At 40.2% G+C, this 19,667-nt stretch overlaps 1 protein-coding gene and 1 pseudogene across 2 annotated transcripts in view; both read right to left on the bottom strand.

Moving 5' to 3' along the window:
* The window catches only part of LOC116545725 (pregnancy zone protein), a 51,049-nt gene that overhangs the window by 1,740 nt on the left and 29,642 nt on the right, over positions 1 to 19,667 (bottom strand). The window contains exons 7-22 of one of the 2 annotated variants that reach the window (XM_032272230.1): positions 19,407 to 19,635; positions 18,243 to 18,369; positions 17,782 to 17,903; positions 17,017 to 17,068; positions 15,476 to 15,559; positions 15,040 to 15,216; positions 14,668 to 14,755; positions 13,186 to 13,342; positions 12,484 to 12,558; positions 11,890 to 12,070; positions 9,363 to 9,586; positions 3,698 to 3,916; positions 3,396 to 3,523; positions 2,498 to 2,588; positions 1,862 to 1,957; positions 943 to 1,045 (exon numbers count right to left, since the gene is read on the bottom strand). In XM_032272230.1, coding sequence (XP_032128121.1) covers positions 943 to 1,045; positions 1,862 to 1,957; positions 2,498 to 2,588; positions 3,396 to 3,523; positions 3,698 to 3,916; positions 9,363 to 9,586; positions 11,890 to 12,070; positions 12,484 to 12,558; positions 13,186 to 13,342; positions 14,668 to 14,755; positions 15,040 to 15,216; positions 15,476 to 15,559; positions 17,017 to 17,068; positions 17,782 to 17,903; positions 18,243 to 18,369; positions 19,407 to 19,635 — 2,153 coding nt within the window. The remainder of the gene's footprint in view (positions 1 to 942; positions 1,046 to 1,861; positions 1,958 to 2,497; positions 2,589 to 3,395; positions 3,524 to 3,697; positions 3,917 to 9,362; positions 9,587 to 11,889; positions 12,071 to 12,483; positions 12,559 to 13,185; positions 13,343 to 14,667; positions 14,756 to 15,039; positions 15,217 to 15,475; positions 15,560 to 17,016; positions 17,069 to 17,781; positions 17,904 to 18,242; positions 18,370 to 19,406; positions 19,636 to 19,667) is intronic. The other variant, XM_032272231.1, reaches the window with a different exon arrangement.
* LOC116545728 lies at positions 10,387 to 11,661 on the bottom strand (annotated as a pseudogene).

The following is a 19,667-nucleotide window of genomic DNA, read 5'->3' as shown; positions in this document are numbered from 1 at the left end:
GAGGTGCTTTAACAGGGGAGGGAGGGGTTGCAGTGCGGCGTGCTCCAGCCGGGGGCCGGGAGACTGGGGGGAAATCAGTGAAAAAAAAAAAAAAAAAAAAAAAAAAAAAAAAGAAAGAAAGAGGCTACTATCCAAACCTCTGAAGTTCTTCAAGTGTCTCTGCCTGATCCCTTCACATGCCACCCCGCCCCCTAAGGTAACTAGTATCTTGAATTTTATGTTTGCCACCATTCCTTTATTTTGTTGAGTATTTTTACCCAAGTTTGTATGCATTCCTAAACTAAATTTTATTTCATTTTATATGTTTTTGGATGCTTTATAAATTGAATTATGCTATGTATTCTTTGATGAACTACACATTTAAAAAAATAAATTCTTGGAAAGTTATCATAATGATATTAACCTGTAGTTCTTTCTTCCATCACCTCTCTGCTTCTGTTCACTTTGTTCAGCTTGCTCCCTTAATTCCTTTTCTAAGATTATTGTTCCACCTTGAAACACTTTTCCTACTTCTATAGACCCCAAAATTGTACTCACCCTCCGGGGTCGAAATCAGGTCTTTCTTCCTGTTTGTTCTTCCGAAGCACAAGCCTTCTGTGCTGTTTTGCCTCTCAAACTTATTGCTTAGCTCGCTAAAACTCACTTGTCACGAATCGTCTTTCCTTGTTATATAATCTTTTAATCTGCATTATGTTACCTATGTCTCTAAACTACTTGGGGGCCATGACTATATATTATCATTCTTTTTTAAATTCTTCAGTTTCTGACTCAAAAAACACAATTGATAAATGTGTTTAGTGAGGCATTTTTATAGTGTACATCTTGGAGGAAAGAAACAAAATATTACTGTTGACTAAGTGGGCTAAGAACGGGATCAACTGTCACAACAGGATTCACTTCTTGGCTCTGGTTAAGATTAACTGTCTCATTTTTCTCACTCACCTGTCTCATAGTAATCATAGACTTTAACAATCGCTGGCTTCAGGTCTCTTACTGGGACGTCTTGCAGAACCGTGAAGGAAAAACTTAGTGTTTGATTTGTCACCTAAAAGGAAAAGTGGGAGTAATCAAGAACCTAGAAAGCCTCCTTCTTTCTCCCATGAGCAAAACATATTCTTTACTGTTCTTTGATTCTTTTTCACCAGTGTCTACAGGTGAGCAGACATTTGTGGATGTCAGGTTTTAGAACACATCCTTGGGAACTCTTTACAGTGAGCAAATTTTTACAGATTTTCTTGTAAGCAACGGAGACAACCATATTCTTTTGTAGTCCCTTGTTATGAGATTAATTCTCTGGGCCCACGTGAACATGTTCTAAGCTGGAGAAACATGGTTTCATACAATCTGTAATTAAAACGACAAAGTATTCTTTCTGTTTGGATACATAACACATTTTCTTTGTTTTATGGTAATATTTGAAGTTATTCATGAAATCCACATTTTATTTTATATGGTGACATACTGGAATGTTAACATTATTATTAGTCAATCATTGGGGTCATATTCAGTCATTTTGTGAAGGTGGTCTTTAAAATAACAGGAATGCATAATAAACCTTTTGTCCTATTAACACGTTAAATTTAATATTTATTCATATTGTCGGGGAGGGTCTTTAAAACAACAGGAGCACTGGCAAACCTTTTGTTCTATTGATACTACACTTTAAATTTTGTGGAAATACTCATATTCCCATTTTAACATAATTAAAATAGAACAGAACACTACATGGAGTTCAAAGGAGATTTCCCCTCTTCTTTTCTTGGCATAGAGAAACGTTCTGGAAGGGCATGAGTGTTTTCCTTATATTGATTATTTACTATTCTAGTAAAGAGACTCACTTAGAGAGATGACCTATATGTCGTCTCAGCCAGGACGTCAGAGCCCTCACCTGTTCCACATAAATAAGGACATGGTTGTTGCTCAGTTCTGTCCGGCTCACGGAGCTCGATCTTTCAAGCTGAAGAGAAGTGGAAAACTCAAAAAGTTAGAAAATACATGTGAGAATGCTGTGAGACCTAGAGCAGATTGTAATAAGGGACAAATAGCCATTCTCTGAAGAGAAGAAAGCTAACTGTTTTCAGGTAAGGAGTTCCACTATTCTTCAATATCCAAGTAACACATGAGACCCTCTGGCATCCTTGTTACTTCTAGTTTACATTGATTTTTTTTCCTTCACAAACTTTTAGTGCATATCAGTCAGTATGGTTCTTAAACCATATCCTGTCTCTCTTGGGTTGTTTTATTTTTTGTGCCCATGGCTTTAAATTCCTAACTAAACTGCAAGTGGCTGAAGGATAGGGACTCCTTGTGCATTTATCTGGTATCACATATGTCCCTTAGCTTAGTGCCAGAGAAATGTCCGTTTACTTCCTGGGTTCGGGGAAAATATTTTTTTGAGGCAGAGTAATGTTGACATGGCTTTGATATTGGTATGGTCTAATTTGGAGATACAGAACATCCTTTTGTATGAGGTCTGTTAGGATTAAAATACACCTACCATTTTTACTGTTGGCTTTAGGGGAATAAAACCAGATACCATCTTTACATCAACAATCGCCATATTGGAAGCAGGACGGTTTCCTGTGTAACTGTAGTATCAAAGAAAAAAGAAGTTAGGGTTTCTTATGTGAAACAAAGCCAGATTTTCACTTCCAAGAGTCACCTTAAACCTGTCTGTCTTTAAGACGTTGTCCCTAACAATATTCCGCAAAGATCTGTGTCCCCTGGACATGTACAACATTGACATTGGCCACATGACTATACATCAGATGTTAAAGCAGCAATCCAAAACTATCAAATGAAAATCTTCGGTAGTGAATCTTGCTAACTGGCATTTTAAGGATATCTATGGTTTTTGGACACCTCATCTATATGGTTCATTTGTTATTTAGTATATATCACTTTTATATTTTTAGTAGAGAAAGGATCATGTCATAATGATAAAAGGCTAAATTCATTTATAGATATATCAATTCTAAATTATATTAATCTAATAACATAGCTTCCAAATGGACTATTAATTTCTGTTAGTTCTGGCTGGGTGCAGTGGCTCATGTCTGTAATTCCAGCACCTTGGGAGGCCGAGGTGGGAGGATTGTGTGAGATCTGGAGTTCGAGACCAGCCTGGTCAACATGGTGAAACCCTGTCTCTAGTAAAAATATTTTAAAAATTAGCCAGGTGCGGTGGCAGGCTCCTGTAATCCCAGCTGGTCTGTAGGCTGAGGCTGGAGAATCACTTCAACCTGGGATGTGGAGGTTACAGTGAGCCCAGATTGCACCATTGCACTCTAGCCTAGGCAACAAGAGTGAAACTTCACCGCAAAAAAAAAAAAAATTCTGTTAGTTCCAAGTTGCTTTTGGGTCAAAGATCAGTTGATTAGGTCAGAACATCTTACCTGATGGTCAGTGAGATCTCGAAGCTGGTGTGGGCTTTGTGTCCATCACAAGTCTGGGGCACAGTCTGCACTTTCAAAGTAAATGGAGAGTCCTCTTTCTCTGGAAGGATATTGTATTTCATGGATGTCTGTGAAACCAAAGAGACACTATCAGTTTCTCTCTTTTTCTGGGAGCACTCACTTCCTCATTATTTAACATCTCCAGATTTGTCCTTTACTTTTCCAGGAAGTAAGGAGCAGAGCTTTCATTTCAACTGGCAAGTTTAAAGTTGGCTCTCCCCGATATAACCTTGGAGACTCACCTGAAGATATACACATCTTTCCCCAGTTACTGTTATCACATATTCTCCAGGCAGCTCTGGCAATGAGGTCTGCTGCAGTAGCAGGAGGTTGTTGTTGTCTACTTGGAAATTTGTGGAAAAGGTCTGTGAATCCTTAACGGTGACCTGTGCAGTTTTCTCAGTTCTGGTGAAAGTGGCTGCTCCATACCTGGACAGGGCATGGAGAGCCACCACTGTGTCCTGGAAGAGATGAGTGGACAACCACCCCAAAGCGTAAATTTTTGGCACCTAGGATTTTCCCTCAAAGTCTGTGTTAACCACCATGAGGGAAGCTGGTTTTTCACCCCTAAAGTAGATCTTCACTAATTGCTTTTCCTTTTTCTGTGCCTTTCAGGCATTATCAAAATTGTGCTATAGTTTCTCCAAATGAAATAAGCGGCTACTAATGTTTATTAATTTCACAATATCTACGGTCTTCTTCGATATATCCTTCAAAGAATAGGTCTAAAACTAAGAAGTTAAGACAAAAAGAGTGACCTTTTTAAAGTAGATGATTGATGACCAATTAGATGGAAGAGTGATAAAAATGTACTGTTCATAACCAGTAGCAACCACTCCAGGAACGTACCAAATGGTAAAAAGCATCGACACAATGAAGAAACTGCATCAACTAATGGGGAAAACACCCAGCTAGCATCAAAATGTCAGGATCAAATTCACAGATAACAATATTAACCTTAAATGTAAATGGGCTAAATGCCCCAAACAAAAGATACAGACTGGCAAATTGTATAAAAAGCCAAAACCCATCAGTGTGCTGTATTCAGGAAACCCATCTCACGTGCAAGGACACACATAGGCTCAAAATAAAGGGATGGAGGAAGATTTACCAAGAAAATGGAGAGCAAAAAAAAGCAGGAGTTGCAATCCTAGTCTCTGATAAAATAAACTTTAACCAACAAAGATCAAAAGAGACAAAAAGGGCATTACATAATGGTAAAAGGATCAATGCGACAAGAAGAGCTAATGATCCTAAATATATACGCACTGAATACAGCAGCATCTAGATACATAAAGCAAGTTCTTAATGACATACAAAGAGACTTAGACTCCCACAAAATAATAGTGGGAGACTTTAACACTCCATTGTCACTATTAGACATATCAACAAGACAGAAAATTAACAAGGATATCCAGGACTTGAACTCAGATCTGGACCAAGCAAACCTAATAGACATTTACAGAACTCTCCACCCCAAATCCACAGAATATACATTCTTCTCAGCACCGCATCACACCTACTCTAAAATTGACCACATAATTAGAAGTAAATCACTCCTTAGCAAATGCAAAAGAATGGAAATCATAACAAACAGTCTCTCAGGCCACAGTGCAATCAAGAATTCAGAAACTAACTCAGAACCGCAGAACTTCATGGAAACTGAACAACTGGCTCTTGAACGTTGACTGGATAAACAATGAAATGAAGGCAGAAATAAAGATGTTCTTTGAAACCAATGAGAATGAAGACAAAACATACCAGAATCTCTGAGACACATTTAAAGCAGTGTCTAGAGGAAAATTTACAGCAATAAATGCCCACATGAGAAGAAAGGAAAGATCTAAAATCGACAACCTATCAACGAAATTGAAAGAGCTAGAGGAGGAAGATCAAAAAAACTCAAAAGCTAGCAGAAATAACCAAGATCAGAGCAGAACTGAAGGAGATGGAGACACAAAAATCTCTTCAAAAAAATCAATAAATCCAGGAGCTGGTTTTTTGAAAAGATCAACAAAATAGACAGACTGCTAGCCAGACTAATAAAAAAGAAAAGACAGAAGAATCAAATAGATGCAATAAAAAACGATAAATGGGATATCACCACCGATTCCACAGAAATAAAAACTACCATTGGAGATTACTACAAACAACTCTATGCACATAAACCAGTAAACTTGAAAGAAATGGATACATTCCTGGATACTTGCACCCTCACATGGCTAAACCAGGAAGAAGTTGAAACCCTGAAGAGACCAATAACAAGGGCTGAATTTGAGGCAGCAATTAATAGCCTACCAACCAAAAAAAGCCCAGGTCCAGATGGGTTCACAGCTGAATTCTACCAGACATACAAAGAGAAGCTGGTACCACTCTTTCTGAAATTATTCCAAACAATCCAAAAAGAGGGAATCCTTCCCAAATCATTTTATGAGACCAACATCACCCTGGTACCAAAACCGGGCAGAGACTCAACATGAAAGAAAACTTCAGGCCATTATCCGCGATGAACATAGATGCAAAAATCTTCAATAAAATACTGGCAAACTGATTGCAACAGTACATCAAGAAGTTTATCCAACACTATCACTTCATCCTGGGGATGCAAGGCTGGTTCAACATAGGCAAGTCTATAAACGTAATCCACAACATAAACAGAACCAAAGACAAAAACCACATGATTATCTCAATTGATGCAGGGAAAACCTTTAATAAAATTCAATAGCGCTTTATGCTAAAAACTCTCAATAAACTAGGTATTGACAGAATGTATCACAAAATAATAAAAGCTATTTATGACAAAGCCACAGCCAATATCATACTGAATGGGAAAAAACTGGAAGCATTCCCTTGAAATCTGGCACTAGACAAGGATGCCCTCTCTCACCACTCCTATTCAATGTAGTATTGGAAGTTCTAGCCAGAGCAATCAGGCAAGAAAAAGAAATAAAGGGTATTCAAATAGGAAAGGAGGAAGTCAAACTGTCTCTATGTGCAGATGACATGATTGTATATTTAGAAGACCCGACCGTCTCAGCCCAAAATCTCCTTAAACTGATAAGCAACTTCAGCAGTCTCGATAGAAAATCAATGTGCAAAAATCACAAGCATTCCTATACACCAATAACAGATTTAAAGAGAGTCAAATCAAGAACAAACTGCCATTCACAATTGCTACAAAGAGAATAAAATACCTAGGAATACAACTAACAAATGATGTAAAGGACCTCTTCAAGGATATCTACAAACCACTGCTCAAGGAAATAACAGAGGACACAAACAGATGGAAAAATATTTCATGCTCATGGTTAAGAAGAATCAATATTGTGAAAATGGCCATACTGCCCAAAGTAATTTGTAGTTTCAATGCTATCCCCATCAAGCTACCTAAGACCCTCTTCACAGAACTGAAAAAAACCACTTTAAACTTCATATGGAACCAAAACAGAGCCTGCATAGCCAAGACAATTCTAAGCAAAAAGAACAAAGTTGGAGGCATCATGCTACCTGACTTCAAATTATACTACAAGGCTACAATAATCAAAACAGCATGGTACTGATACCAAAACAGAGATATAGACCAATAGAACAGAGGTCTTGGAGGCAATGACACACATCTACAACTACCTGATCTTTGACCAAACCTGACAAAAACAAACAATGGGGAAAGAATTCCCTGTTTAATAAATGGTGTAGGAAAAACTGGCTAGCCATGTGTAGAAAGCAGAAACTGAACCCCTTCCTGACACCTTACACTAAAATAAACTCCAGATGGATTAAAGACTTAAACATAAGACCTAGTACCGTAAAAACCCTAGAAGAAAACCTAAGCAAAGCCATTTAGGGCATAGGCATAGGCAAGAAGCTCATTACTAAAACACCAAACGCATTGGCAACAAAAGCCAAAATAGAGAAAAGGGATCCAATTAAACTGCAGAGCTTTTGTACAGCAAAAGAAACAATCAGTAGAGTGAACCGGTAACCAACAGAAGGGGAAAAAATTTTTGCAATCTATCCATCTGATAAAGGGCTAATATCCAGAATCTACAAAGAACTAAAACAGGTTTACAAGAAAAAAACAAACCCATTCAAAAGTGGGCGAAGAACGTAAACAGACACTTTTCAAAAGAAGACATATATGAGGCCAAAAAACATATTAAAAACTGCTCATCATCACTGGTAGTTAGAGAAATCCAAATCAAAACTATATTGAGATAGCATCTCACTCCAGTTAGAATGGCGATTACTAAAAAATCTGGAGACAACAGATGCTGGAGAGGATGTGGAGAAATAGGAACACTTTTACACTGTTGGTGGGAGTGTAAATTAGTTGAACCATCATGGAAGACAGTGTGGCGATTCCTCAAGGACCTAGAAATAGAAATTCCATTTGACCCAGCAATCCCATCACTGGGTATATATCCGAAGGATTATAAATCCTTCTATTATAAAGACACATGCACATGTATGTTCATAGCGGCACTGTTTACAATAGCAAAGACCTAGAACCAACCCAAATGCCCATCGACTATACACAGGACAGGGAGAATGTGGCACATATACACCATGGAATACTATGCAGCCATCAAAAACGATAACTTCATGTCCCTTGTAGGGACATGGATGAATCTGGAAACCATCATTCTCAGCAAACTCACACAAGAACAGAAAATCAAATACTGCATGTTCTCACTCATAGGTGGGTGTTGAATAATGAGAACACATGGACACAGGGAGGCGAGCATCACACACTGGGGTCTGTTGAGGGGAATAGGGGAGGGACCGAGAAGGTTAGGGAGGTTGGGGAGGGATAACATGGGATGAAATGCCAGATACAGGTGACAGAGGGATGGAGGGAAGATTCTATCTTGCCATGTATGTACCTATGAAACAATCCTGCATGTTCTGCACATGTACCCCAGAACCTAAAGAGCAATTATATATACATATATGTATATATATGAACATAAGAAGTTTAATAAATGTCATCGTATGCAAAAGAAATTTTACTGTTCATAATAAGAATGGTATGAGTCAAGTTCTTTCTTATTTTTCTTTTCATCTAGCTTGGTTTTTCTTCCCCCACCCAATCTCTCTGGAAAACAAGTTTCACTATGTAGATCCTAATGATGAAAGAAGACATGGGAGCAAAAAGCCAGACTCTGGATGTTTAATACAATCATTTATACTCTCGATAAAATATTTTTAGAATTATGCTAGAAAAATATATTTTCAAGAGCTTCAGCTTAAAAAAAAATCAACCTAAATGGAAAGTAGGAAGAGCACTCTCGGACAAAGTAGAAAGGAGTGAAGAGGCAGAGTTACTTGTAGTTGAAATGGAACTTCTCAATCATAAAAATATCAATGTGAACTTTACTTAGTCACAGTCCTTTTAATCAATTTTTTTTGGGGGGATTCATCTTAGAGATTTCTTGTTAGATTCTGAAGATGTCTGGAATGTTGATTCCCAACAGAAGGATTTTTTTCTTGTTTCAACTCGAAGTGGGGTGCTACTGGCATCTAAGGGGGAGAGGCCAGGGATGCTATTGAACATCTTAAAATGCGGAGGATAGCTCCTTTACAATGATGATCTGGCTTCAAATATCAATAGTGTTGATGCTGAAAAGCTCTGGTCTAGAATGTGTCCATTCACCATAGCACAGCTTTAGAGGGTAAAGATGCCTGTTGTAAGTCTCCATGTTGCTGATATACTAACATAGGGCTTACTGAAAATTGTTGTGGGGGATGTCTTAAGTCTTTCCTTTAAAGTCCCATGGTCCTCAAATATTCCTTAATACTTCTTCTATGTTTTAATAATTGCCTTCTGTTTTCCTGTAACTGTTCTATTTTTAAGTCTTCCAACTGCCAAGTGAACTTGGAGCAGAAGACTCTTTGGGAACCACTGACCTGGGTAGAGGAGAAACCGCCCTGAGAGTTCTGCTGCTTCATGATCCACTTCACAATGTGCGTTGCAGTGGTCAGGTCCCCTGACGTGGGGGCTGGCTGGGCCGTGAGGTGAGCGAGGAGCACATAGGACGTCATCTCTACCTCAGCAGAGGGAGCCTGGGGTTGGTAAAAACGCCCCACTGGTGCCTTGGGTTTCTGAGGACGCTCCCAATGGATGAGGTTGTCTTAAGGGTGAGAAAAAGGAGATAATTGTAATTGGTAAATAAGCAATTGCAACTGGTAAATAAGAGAGTGCACATTCATAATACATGGAAATAATACAGGAGAAGCAAGGTCTTCTCTGTGATAAAATCCACTAAAACTCCTAAAACCCAGTGACATACTTCTATGTCGAACTTGATTTAGTTCTCTGGGATGAAGGTAGGGCAGGTTGATGGAGAAAGCAGCATAGAGCAGACACACCAATCTCTCAAATGTTATTTTAGTTGGACTGATAGAAAAGTGGTAGAGAGAGTTCCTTTATTGTTTGTGATACTTCCTGAGAGCTGCAGTATAGACTAGAGTATAAAACCTAACCGTTGATCTCAGATGACTTTTGTGAGCCTCTCTCTCTGGCAAATAGAGGTAAAAATACTTTGAAAATTTCATTGCATTTTCTTTCTTCTTTTGTATCTCTTTTCTTTCTTTTTTTTTCTCCCCAATTGAATCAGTCCCTTATTATTCCTTTGGTAATCTCTTCCAGAGTTAACTACTTCCATTGTAGGTGATAAAATATTTAAGGTTCCACTTCCAACACTGGCACTGCTATAAGCATGTTCTTTCCCATTAATTCAACTCAGAATTACAACTTTTGATTCTTGATTTTTTGTGCTCCAGTCTCAGACATCGTTTCCACTGTAGAAATTATCTCTTGACAGCCATATTGTTTCTCGTGCTGGTCTACAACCAGACTCCAGTTTCTCCAGGAACACCACAAAATGGATTGAGTTTAAATATATACTAAACTAAAAGACGCTCTTTCAAGTGAGATGGAATGCATTTTATTTTTAGACAACCTATATGACATTTTTTCTTTAACAACAATGCCTCCACTCTGAATAAATCATGGTCAAAATGAATGAAGATCTGAAGATGACATCAGACCCACTTGCCTAAGTCCTGGTGTTGTGTGGATGACAAGCAGAACCCAGTTACGAATGGTAGGCGATACATCCAAAGTAGCTGCCAAATTTGTTAACACTTTTCCATTTCTAAACCATGGAAAATCATCTATGGAGTCACACCATCCTCATGGTAGTCCAGCAGAGGCGCCATGCCATGTGGGTTCATGTTTTCACTAATAAAGAACTGGTAGTTTTTATCACTTCTTAGCCTTTTGGCTAAGATCAAGTGAAGAACTGGTAGTTTCTGAGATTAGCAAGAGTGCACCTGATTTGTTCTGTAGCTTCTGTCATTAAAGGTTTTACTCTTTCTGGTCTCTGTTCAAGTTTGCCTTTGACTTTATGTGAGCTTTGATGTACTTCTTGTAGGCTTCCTTTGTGAAATTGGTTCCTGCAAGTGATTGTTCATGACAATATCAACACCAGTGATTACTCTGCTTCCAGTATCTTTGCCTTAGGAAATGTCAGTGGAGGCATTTCCACCAATAAGCGAGTCATCAATGTCACCCTCTGTCCTACTGACCATCTTCCCCTCCACCTCCAGGCAGTCCTTCCTCCATCTCCGGATCTTGTAAATGTCAGAACATTCCAGTGTGACTGATGAGATCCGGTAGATAATTAGGATGATAGCTGAAAAGAGACTACAGCAGCGCTTGCTTAGCAGGAGTGCAGAGCATGAAGGGAGCATGGGGCAGCCAGCATGGCGTTGGGTAGGGAGTTGCGGGGGAGTGTGAAAGAGCTGTTGTACCTCTTTTTATTCAAGTAAGTGGGCAGAAATCATGAGAAAATGGATACATTTGTCTATGATATTGGTTTTAGCAAGTTAGAAATAAAATTCTGCAATTGATCTGCAGCATTATAATGATATTCTATTCTGTATAACCTATGCAGTCCCAGAGAAGATAGATTTGTAAGAGGTGTTCTGATCTCATAATGTATGACTCTTGGCTAAAGAATTACAGACGAAGCTTGTGTATTTCAGCAGGAATACATTTCTCCCCTTTATGTAGAATCAGTGTAAGTGGAGAGGGAAATTTGGTACCATTTGCTGTTTGCTCTCACCTTCTTTATTTTTGCACACTTTTTAAAACTTTTAATTTTACTTATTTCTTTTTAAAATTTTATTATTTTATTTTAAATTCTGGGATACATGTGCAGGACATGCAGATTTGTTACATAGGTAAATGTGTGCCATGGGGGTTTGCTGCATCTATCAACCCATCACCTAGTTATTAGGTCCCACATGCATTAGCTATTTATCTGATGCTCTCCCTCCCCACGTTTCCCTGACAGGCCCCAATGTGTGTTGCTCCCTCCCTGTGTCTCTGTGTTCTCATTGTTCAGCTCCCACTTATAAGTGCTCTCACCTTCTTTCACAGCTTCCTCATCAAGTGAGCTCAGTATTTCTCTACGCCGGTTTTGGTTTCCCACTAGGGAAAAAGCATAGGCCAGCAATGCCTTGGTGTAGACGTGGCTCCCATGGGTCCCCTCCTTTGCTACATTCCAGGCCGACTCCAGGCAGAACAGGGCATTGCGAACAACAGGGTGCTGTGGAGGCAAAAAGCTGGTTGTGTCAAAGCAGGGTGAATAGAACCCACAGCAAACCCAGAGCTGGATATTGACAGTCCGACGTCATTGATGGATTTCCGACAGATAGGCAGACAGCTAGATATTCATTCAATTGAAATAGAAACGTATTTTCAATCACTTCACTTTATAGTTCAATCCCAAAGACTAAGACTAGAGAACCTGTTTTTAGGATTAGTTCTGATACATAGTCTAAGGGGATTACTGGCCAAGTGTCAATCCCTCTTAATGCATCAGCCAAAGAGCTTATCCGTCTGAGAAATGCCTCATCATTGAACCAAAGGAGACTTGAGACTCAGCCCCTAACAGGGTGGCATTCCAGACAGAAGGTCTACAGTTTTCATGGTAGGGAATGGGATTGAGCTGGTACTTACAGTGACTGGGAGAGGAATCTCCAGAAGGGCAATGGTAACATAGGCAGAGAGGGTCACTTCATCTTCTACTCCTCCCTGTGAATACAACACTGATTTGATTAATTCCAATGCCAAGTGTTAGTACATTCTCTTCTGTTGTTTGATGGAAACAAATTTTCAGTATGTTTCTATCAGGTAAGGTAACACCCCCATTCAAAGTATACAATTCTCCCCCTCCTTCTCTCTCTTTTTCTTTTACATTTTTTTTTTTTTTTTTTGAAACAGGGTCTTGCTCTGTAGCTCAGGCTGGAGTGGAGCGGCACTATCACACCTCACGGCAGCCTCAAGCAATTCTCTTGCCTCAGCTTCTCAAGTAGCTACAACTACAGGCACACACTACCATGCCTGACCAATTTTGTGAAAAAGTTTTTTTTTTTTTTGTAGAGACTGGGTGTTGCTATGTTGCCCAGGCTAGTCTTGAACTCCTGGGCTCAAGCAGTCCACCCGCTTTGGCCTCCCAAAATGTTGTGATTCTAGGTGTGAGCCATTGCATCTGGCCCAATTTCTTCCTTCTCTATGGAAGGTGTAATACTCTTTCCCTGATGCCATCCCACATCATCCAGGACTTCATCTTTGCAATTTCCGGTGCCTCCTTCCTCCCCTCGCCCTTGCAGGATGCTACATTGATGTGTCATAGGCTCAGAAGTTCACGAAACAGTTCACCTTTATTGCATTGTTGAACAGTGACCCAGAGCTCCTGAAACAGCCGTTGTCCTTCTGCATCTGAGAGAGCCACGTGAGAGATTGGGTGATGTGCACTTCATCAATGAAGATGTAGGTTCGAGCCTGGGCAAAAGTCTTCAGTACAAAAGCCGTGAGCCTTAGGGGGAGGAAAAACGCAGTGCTTAGGCTGTTCTCATTCAGCATCTTACTGCTCTGTTTTGCACACCTGGACCCCCCATCACAATGTGCCCCCAAGAAAGTCAATTGGCTGTTACTGAGAGCTTGGAGACTTTTTTTCTTTTTTGCTGCCACATGTTGTTTAATCCATTACCAACTTGTCCTTGCTTCCTAAGGTATTTCTATGTCATTTTAGAGATTCAGGTTCCTTCTAGTTTTCTTGGTTGTTAACTAAGACATTTGCTTTTGCATTTTAGTCTGTATGCATTTATTTCTTTTCATTGATGTCTGAGCTTACTTTCTGTAGTTTTAACCCTACTCTAGTGAGCTAACTTCTAATGTCCAGCTTCAGTAACTATTTGCCTCCATCATCCTACCCCTCCACTTTTCTTTCCTGTGTTTGCCTGTGTGGTAAGACCACACACACACACACACACACACACACACACACACACACACACACACAAAGGATATCATCTAGCAGAGGTAGTAATGTATGCCCTGTCAGTGATAGTTGTAGTTTTTCCAGCATTTTTCTAACACCTATTAGTGCTGAACAACAATTTAAGGGGCAAGTTCCAAACTTCTAATATTCCCGTAGCAGCATGAGAAGGGAGAGAGCCTGGGTACATTGGGTTAAAAAAGTCAACCTCGAAGTAATTTTGCTGCTTCTTAGATGTTTGCTCCTGACACATTTATTTATCCACACTGGATATTAGTTTTCTCCTCTGTAAAATGAAGCTAATAACTCTCACTTCGCGGGGTAGCTATAAGAATCAAATAGGGTAACACTGTGATTTAGAAATGGTTTCTCCACCAAAACTCATGTTAAAACTTAATCCCCAATGTCATAGCATTGAGAGGTGGAGCCTTTGAGAAGTGACTGGATCATGAGAGTTCCGCCCTCACGAATGGAATCCATTTCTAGACGAAAGGCTGTCATGAGAATGGGACTGGTGGCTTCATAAGAAGAGTAGGAGATGCTATCCCAGTCTCTAAAAGTAAAGTAAAGAAAATAAAAGAAGAAGAGAGACCTGGGTGAGCACACTCAATCCTCTCGCCATATGATGCCCTGCATCATCTTGGGACTCTTCAGAGTCCACACCAGCAAGAAGACTCTCAACTAGATGCAGGCCCTTGGCTTTGGACTTAGCCTTCATGGCTGTAAGAAATAAATTTCTTTTCTGTATAAACTACCTAGTTTCGGGTATTCTGTTATAAGCAACAGAAAATGGACTAAGGCAGCTGATCTCTGTGCATGTCTTGAACTCATAGTTGAAACTCAGAATGGATTTTCTTTCTTACCAGGTGTTGCCCTGGTTCCAGCTATATTGTTCCCCAAAGGTGCTGTAGGAGCCATCTTGGTGTTTGTAGTTCAGCTGTCTCTGGTAACCTGAAATGGAAGGCTTCAGATGGTTCATGAAGCATTAAAGACAGGCCATCATATGTGCGGGCTGATGCATCCAGGAGCCGTGGACATTTTATGACCTCCTGTGATCTGCCATAGTTTTGTGGATGTTATGGATATATCAAAACATAACATCCTATGAGAGTGTGGGAAGATAGCTGTTTTCGTAAAAATTATCATCATGGGTTAATATTTGATGATATAACTGAAGCCTAATTGGGAAAAGTTTCATTAGAGTAACAAAATACATTTTTCTCTGTCTCACTTACCACTGATGAGATAGCCAATGGCCTTGGCCTTGATCTCCTCTGTCAGCTGCTGGGTTTCATTCAGATAGCTCAAGACATAGATGTTAGGAGCAAATAGGACCATGTTCTGTTCTCCACAGCCATAGGGCATCTGGAGGAGATTTTGTATATTTTGCATAGCAGAACCTAGTATGTCACCTGGGGAATGTGAAAGATTGGATGTCAGAATAATCTCAGCTCATAAGCAGCCAACATGGTTTTAAAAAATGGCTTTTATATTCAGAGTCACATGCTCTACCATTTAGATAAGAAAAGTTTTACACATAGAGTGTGACTTCCAGGATCCTAATAAGAATAACAGCTATCGAGAACTTGATAATTCAAATACAAATACAAATAGATGAGATGTGCGGTGGCAGCTCTTTTGGTTCAGGTTACTAAATGCAAAGTGACTCACCCAGAACTGAGAAAGAGGCTCTGGCAGATTCTTTGACCACATTTGATGGGAGCTTCAAGGACAGCTGCTCAGACACCTCAGCACCTTTAGAAACAGACAGCACATGTTAAAGAAGGACATCTATGACTACAACATCATTTACTGATTATAATGTAGTGAGAGCCCCAGAACCACACTGCCTGGATACGGTGCTGGCCCTGCTTTGCGACCTTGGGTAAACTGTGATGATTTGATGAAAAAATGCATGTAAAACATTAGAACAGTATTTGCAACATATTAAATTTCAATGAAAGTGAGCAATTATCATTGTGGTTATTTTACTATTATAGTTAGCAGTAAAACTATTATATCTCCTTGAGGAGCTCTGGATGCAAGGAATAAGAATTTGACTTAATGATAAAATTACCTTTAATAGTCTAATTTCTTTTGGTACTCTGTGACTTCCAGAGTCCTTCCTCTTCTCATTTAACTATGTTTTGCATTGCTGTGCTCAGAAGCTTTCTAAAAGAAGTCTAGGACCTGTTGGGGAACTACCATTCTCTACTTTATTGAAGCACTAGTAAGACTTACGCCCATAACAATACAAATTACTGGCTGTCTCACTCTATATAATATTTGAATGAATTTCCATGTTTATAAACAGATAATATGAACATATCTTAAATTAGCCCTTCTCAAATGATAAATACAGTGCTGTATGCACTCTGGATAAGAAATAATGATGCAGCAGTGCTGTATAAAAGCTACAACTGGTTCTTAAAGATATGATGAGGTCAAATGTAAGTTATTTTCTGAATGGACAACACACAGTTTTTAGTGACAAGGGTAGAAAATGCCTATGTTTCATCATCAGCTGTTTTAGAGACGATCTGTTGGGGTTCAAACTTGTCATGGCCCTGCTCTCCTTCATTGTTTTTTTTTTTTCACAGAGTCTTGCTCCTTCACCCAGGCTGGAGTGAAGTGGCACGATCTTGGCTCACTGCAACTCTGCCTCAGGGGGTTGAAGGGATTCTCCTGCCTCAGCCCCCAAAGTAGCTGTGACTACGGAGCCCGCCACCACGCCTGGCTAATTTTTGTTGTTTTAGTAGAGACAGGGTTTCACCATGTCAGCTAGGCTGGTCTCAAACTCCCAACCTCAAGTGATCCTTCCGCCTCAGCCTCCCAAAGTGCTGGGATTACAGCTGTGAGCCACCGTGCCTGGCTAACGCTGCCCTCTTTCTACCTCGTCCTGGGACACTCGAAGCTTCTGCAGCTGGGCCTGTCGGTGAGTAGCCACTGGGCTATTCAGGCAAAAGAGCTACATGTGAACCAAGAAAGCCCAGGTATTAGTCCTTTCTGTACCCCCCGAGCCACATTAACTTGCTCTCTTGGCCTCAATGTCTTCATTTGTAAAACCTATCTAAAGAAATATTTAGTATTACGCTGCCTTTAATGGAACACTCGGACAACTGGGAGGTAACATCTATAAATGTGCATTGTAACTTGAGGTTTATACCCCTGTGTGGCTTTGATCTCACTACGATTATGGGAGGGACTCTTACCCGAGGCACAGGTCATGGAATTGAAAGTCTTTTCTTTCTCAATACCTTCAGCCTTGGATGAAAAGAAAGAGAAGGAGCAAAAAAATATAAACATCCCAGTGAGAGGAGAACCACCACAGATTCCTTTCTTCGATGGGTAGGGTTTTCATGACTGATGTTTGGCATCCTACTTTTTATCTTTGCAACTTTTATTTTAAGCTCAAGGGGACGTGTGCAGGACGTGCAGGTTTGGTACACAGGTAAGCGTGTGCCATCGTGGTTTGTTGCACAGATCATCTCATCACCTAGGTTTTAAGCCCAGCACCCATTAGCTATTCTTCCCGATGATCTCCCTCCTCCCACTGCCACCCTCAGACAGACCCCAATATGTGTTGCTGCCCTCCATGTGTCCATGTGTTTGCATCATTCAGCTCCCACTTATAAGTGAGAACATAACATTCTCTTGTTATACAAATCCATAAACATTGAAGAACCAGGGAGGTTGGTAGAGAGAAAATGCGAAGAGATAGTAAGGGCAGTGAATCAAAGGTAATAGGTATGAGAGATAGATGAATCTTAGGAGAGAGGTGGAGATCAGGAGGTTGCACTCAAATAATTATTGAAAAAATATTAACAATAGCTGGCAGTGTCTGCTGCAGGGCTTTTAGGATGAGAAATCCCATTAGTCTTACAGGATGTATTGTGTGAGCAAAATTTAATGGTCTCAAGAGTGACCACCCAGTGTTTTATTCTTACAGTTGTTAGGGACTCCCCAAAATATGTTACCTCCACCAACAAAGTTTTGATGACTGTGTCTTTTCTTTTAATCTCAGGGACCTCAGCAGCCTCATTTCCACAGAGTTCTAGGGACTGCATTGCCTCTGCACTCACTGAGAAGTTCACATTCCCTAAAACAAGGAATATTGAAAACATGAGTATCCATCTTGATAGTCCAATCACCTTTAAGGGGTATACTTTAAATTTACAATTGGTTAGGATAGAAAATAAAGCTAATAAAAAACCCAAGAAGGTTAGTGCACACTGAGTAGCCAATATCCAGGAGTAGTGATTACAGGGACTAGCCTGGGTGAGAATAGTGGGGGGAGGTCATTGTAGGTAGAAATAGGAATAAAATGTAACTTTATAGAATTATATCCATGGCAAGTAAAGCAGAATATGATGAAAAAAGTGCTCAGATAGCCACCATCCTTGTTGATTGATAGGCCCTTTGGGGTACTGTCACTCACCCAGAGTTTTAGGAGTCACTGTCCAAGACAAGGTTTGCCTCTCATTTCCACAGATACAATAGGATTCTTCTCCCTTTGTATTTTGGGAAGCCAGGAAGGCCAGAGAGGCTTTCAGCTGCACACTGACCTATCACCCCATGTGAGGCAGAGACAGAAATCATCAGAATATGGGAAGACACGAACATGTAGAATTGGGGCCAAGTGTGGGATGCTGCAGTAAATTGGGATTTGTAAGAAAAATGTATGTCACATAGATTCATCCATGCTTTAAGAAGCATGGAAATGGCAGTGACGCAAATCAAGGTTGGTTATGTATTAGGAGGATTTGGCATTTGCATTAGGGTAGGCTGGGGAAGTGTGCAGACGTGGCAGTGGTGCAGGAAAGGGAAAAGCAGTGGTTGTACATTGCCCTATGGAGTACTGGCTGCTGCTATGTAGATTTCCTTACTGTTTCTTCCTTCCTCCCTTCTCCTTTTTCTTACAACAAATATTACGTGTCTACTCCATGTGAGGCATAGAACACTGGGAATGATGGATGAGCAGCCTCCGATCTTGAGGATATTGTGTTATAAGAAAGATGATCTATGGGAGGCTAAAGTAGGAGAATTGCTTGAACCAGGACCCGGGAGGCAGAGGTTGCAGTGAGCCAAGATCGCGCCACTGCACTCCAACCTGGGATACAGAGCGAGACCCCATCTCAAAAAAAAAAAAAAAAAAAAAGAAAGAAAGAAAGATGATCTATACACAACCACAACTACATAATTTACAAAGAGATAAGTGCTATAAGATAAATTAAAATGAATATTGTGGAGATTTTGAGATGTGGGCTTAGAGCATGACACTCATGGAACTGAGGAAGCTGAGTTGTGTGTCAGCTTCAAGAATGTTCCTGGCATAAAACCTAACTGCAGCAAAGGATTCTGCAAGTCCTAAGAAATAGAAAAGCAAGCTGTGGCTTAAAAAGCCATGGTTTAAGCACCCATAGCACATATATCACTGTAGTATCTCTCTGATCACGTCTTGCTTTGCTTAGCACTAATTATTCACATTGCGAACACATAATTCTCTGAATTATCCTTAGTCTCGGGAACAGAATCAGTAGGTGACTGATCAAAGGAATCTTTTGTTCTATCCACCCTGTCTCTTCACCCTCATTTTCCTTACCCGGATGCATTTGGGAAGGTAGTTTAGGACAGTGGCCTTGAGTGTGAAGACCTCTCCACGGATCACAGAGTAGGGCATTGTGAGCTCCACAAAGAAGGGCTGGAAGGCTCGGAGAGAGGCGGTGGGAGAGATACCAAGTCCAGCGTCTTCGGACAGGCAGAAGGCCCCTGCCTTCCACTCGGTGATGGTGTCTGGGACTGTTACTCCTACCTCAGCCTCACCCGATGAGCTGGGGAGGCGGGTAATTGAAGAATAGAAGTA

This window comes from Sapajus apella, unplaced genomic scaffold (genome assembly GCF_009761245.1).
Source record: "Sapajus apella isolate SASKATOON/1434 unplaced genomic scaffold, GSC_monkey_1.0 scaffold350, whole genome shotgun sequence".
Taxonomy (NCBI): domain Eukaryota; kingdom Metazoa; phylum Chordata; class Mammalia; order Primates; family Cebidae; genus Sapajus; species Sapajus apella.
The sequence above is the reverse complement of the archived record's forward strand: the minus strand, read 5'-3'. Positions and strand labels throughout refer to the sequence as shown.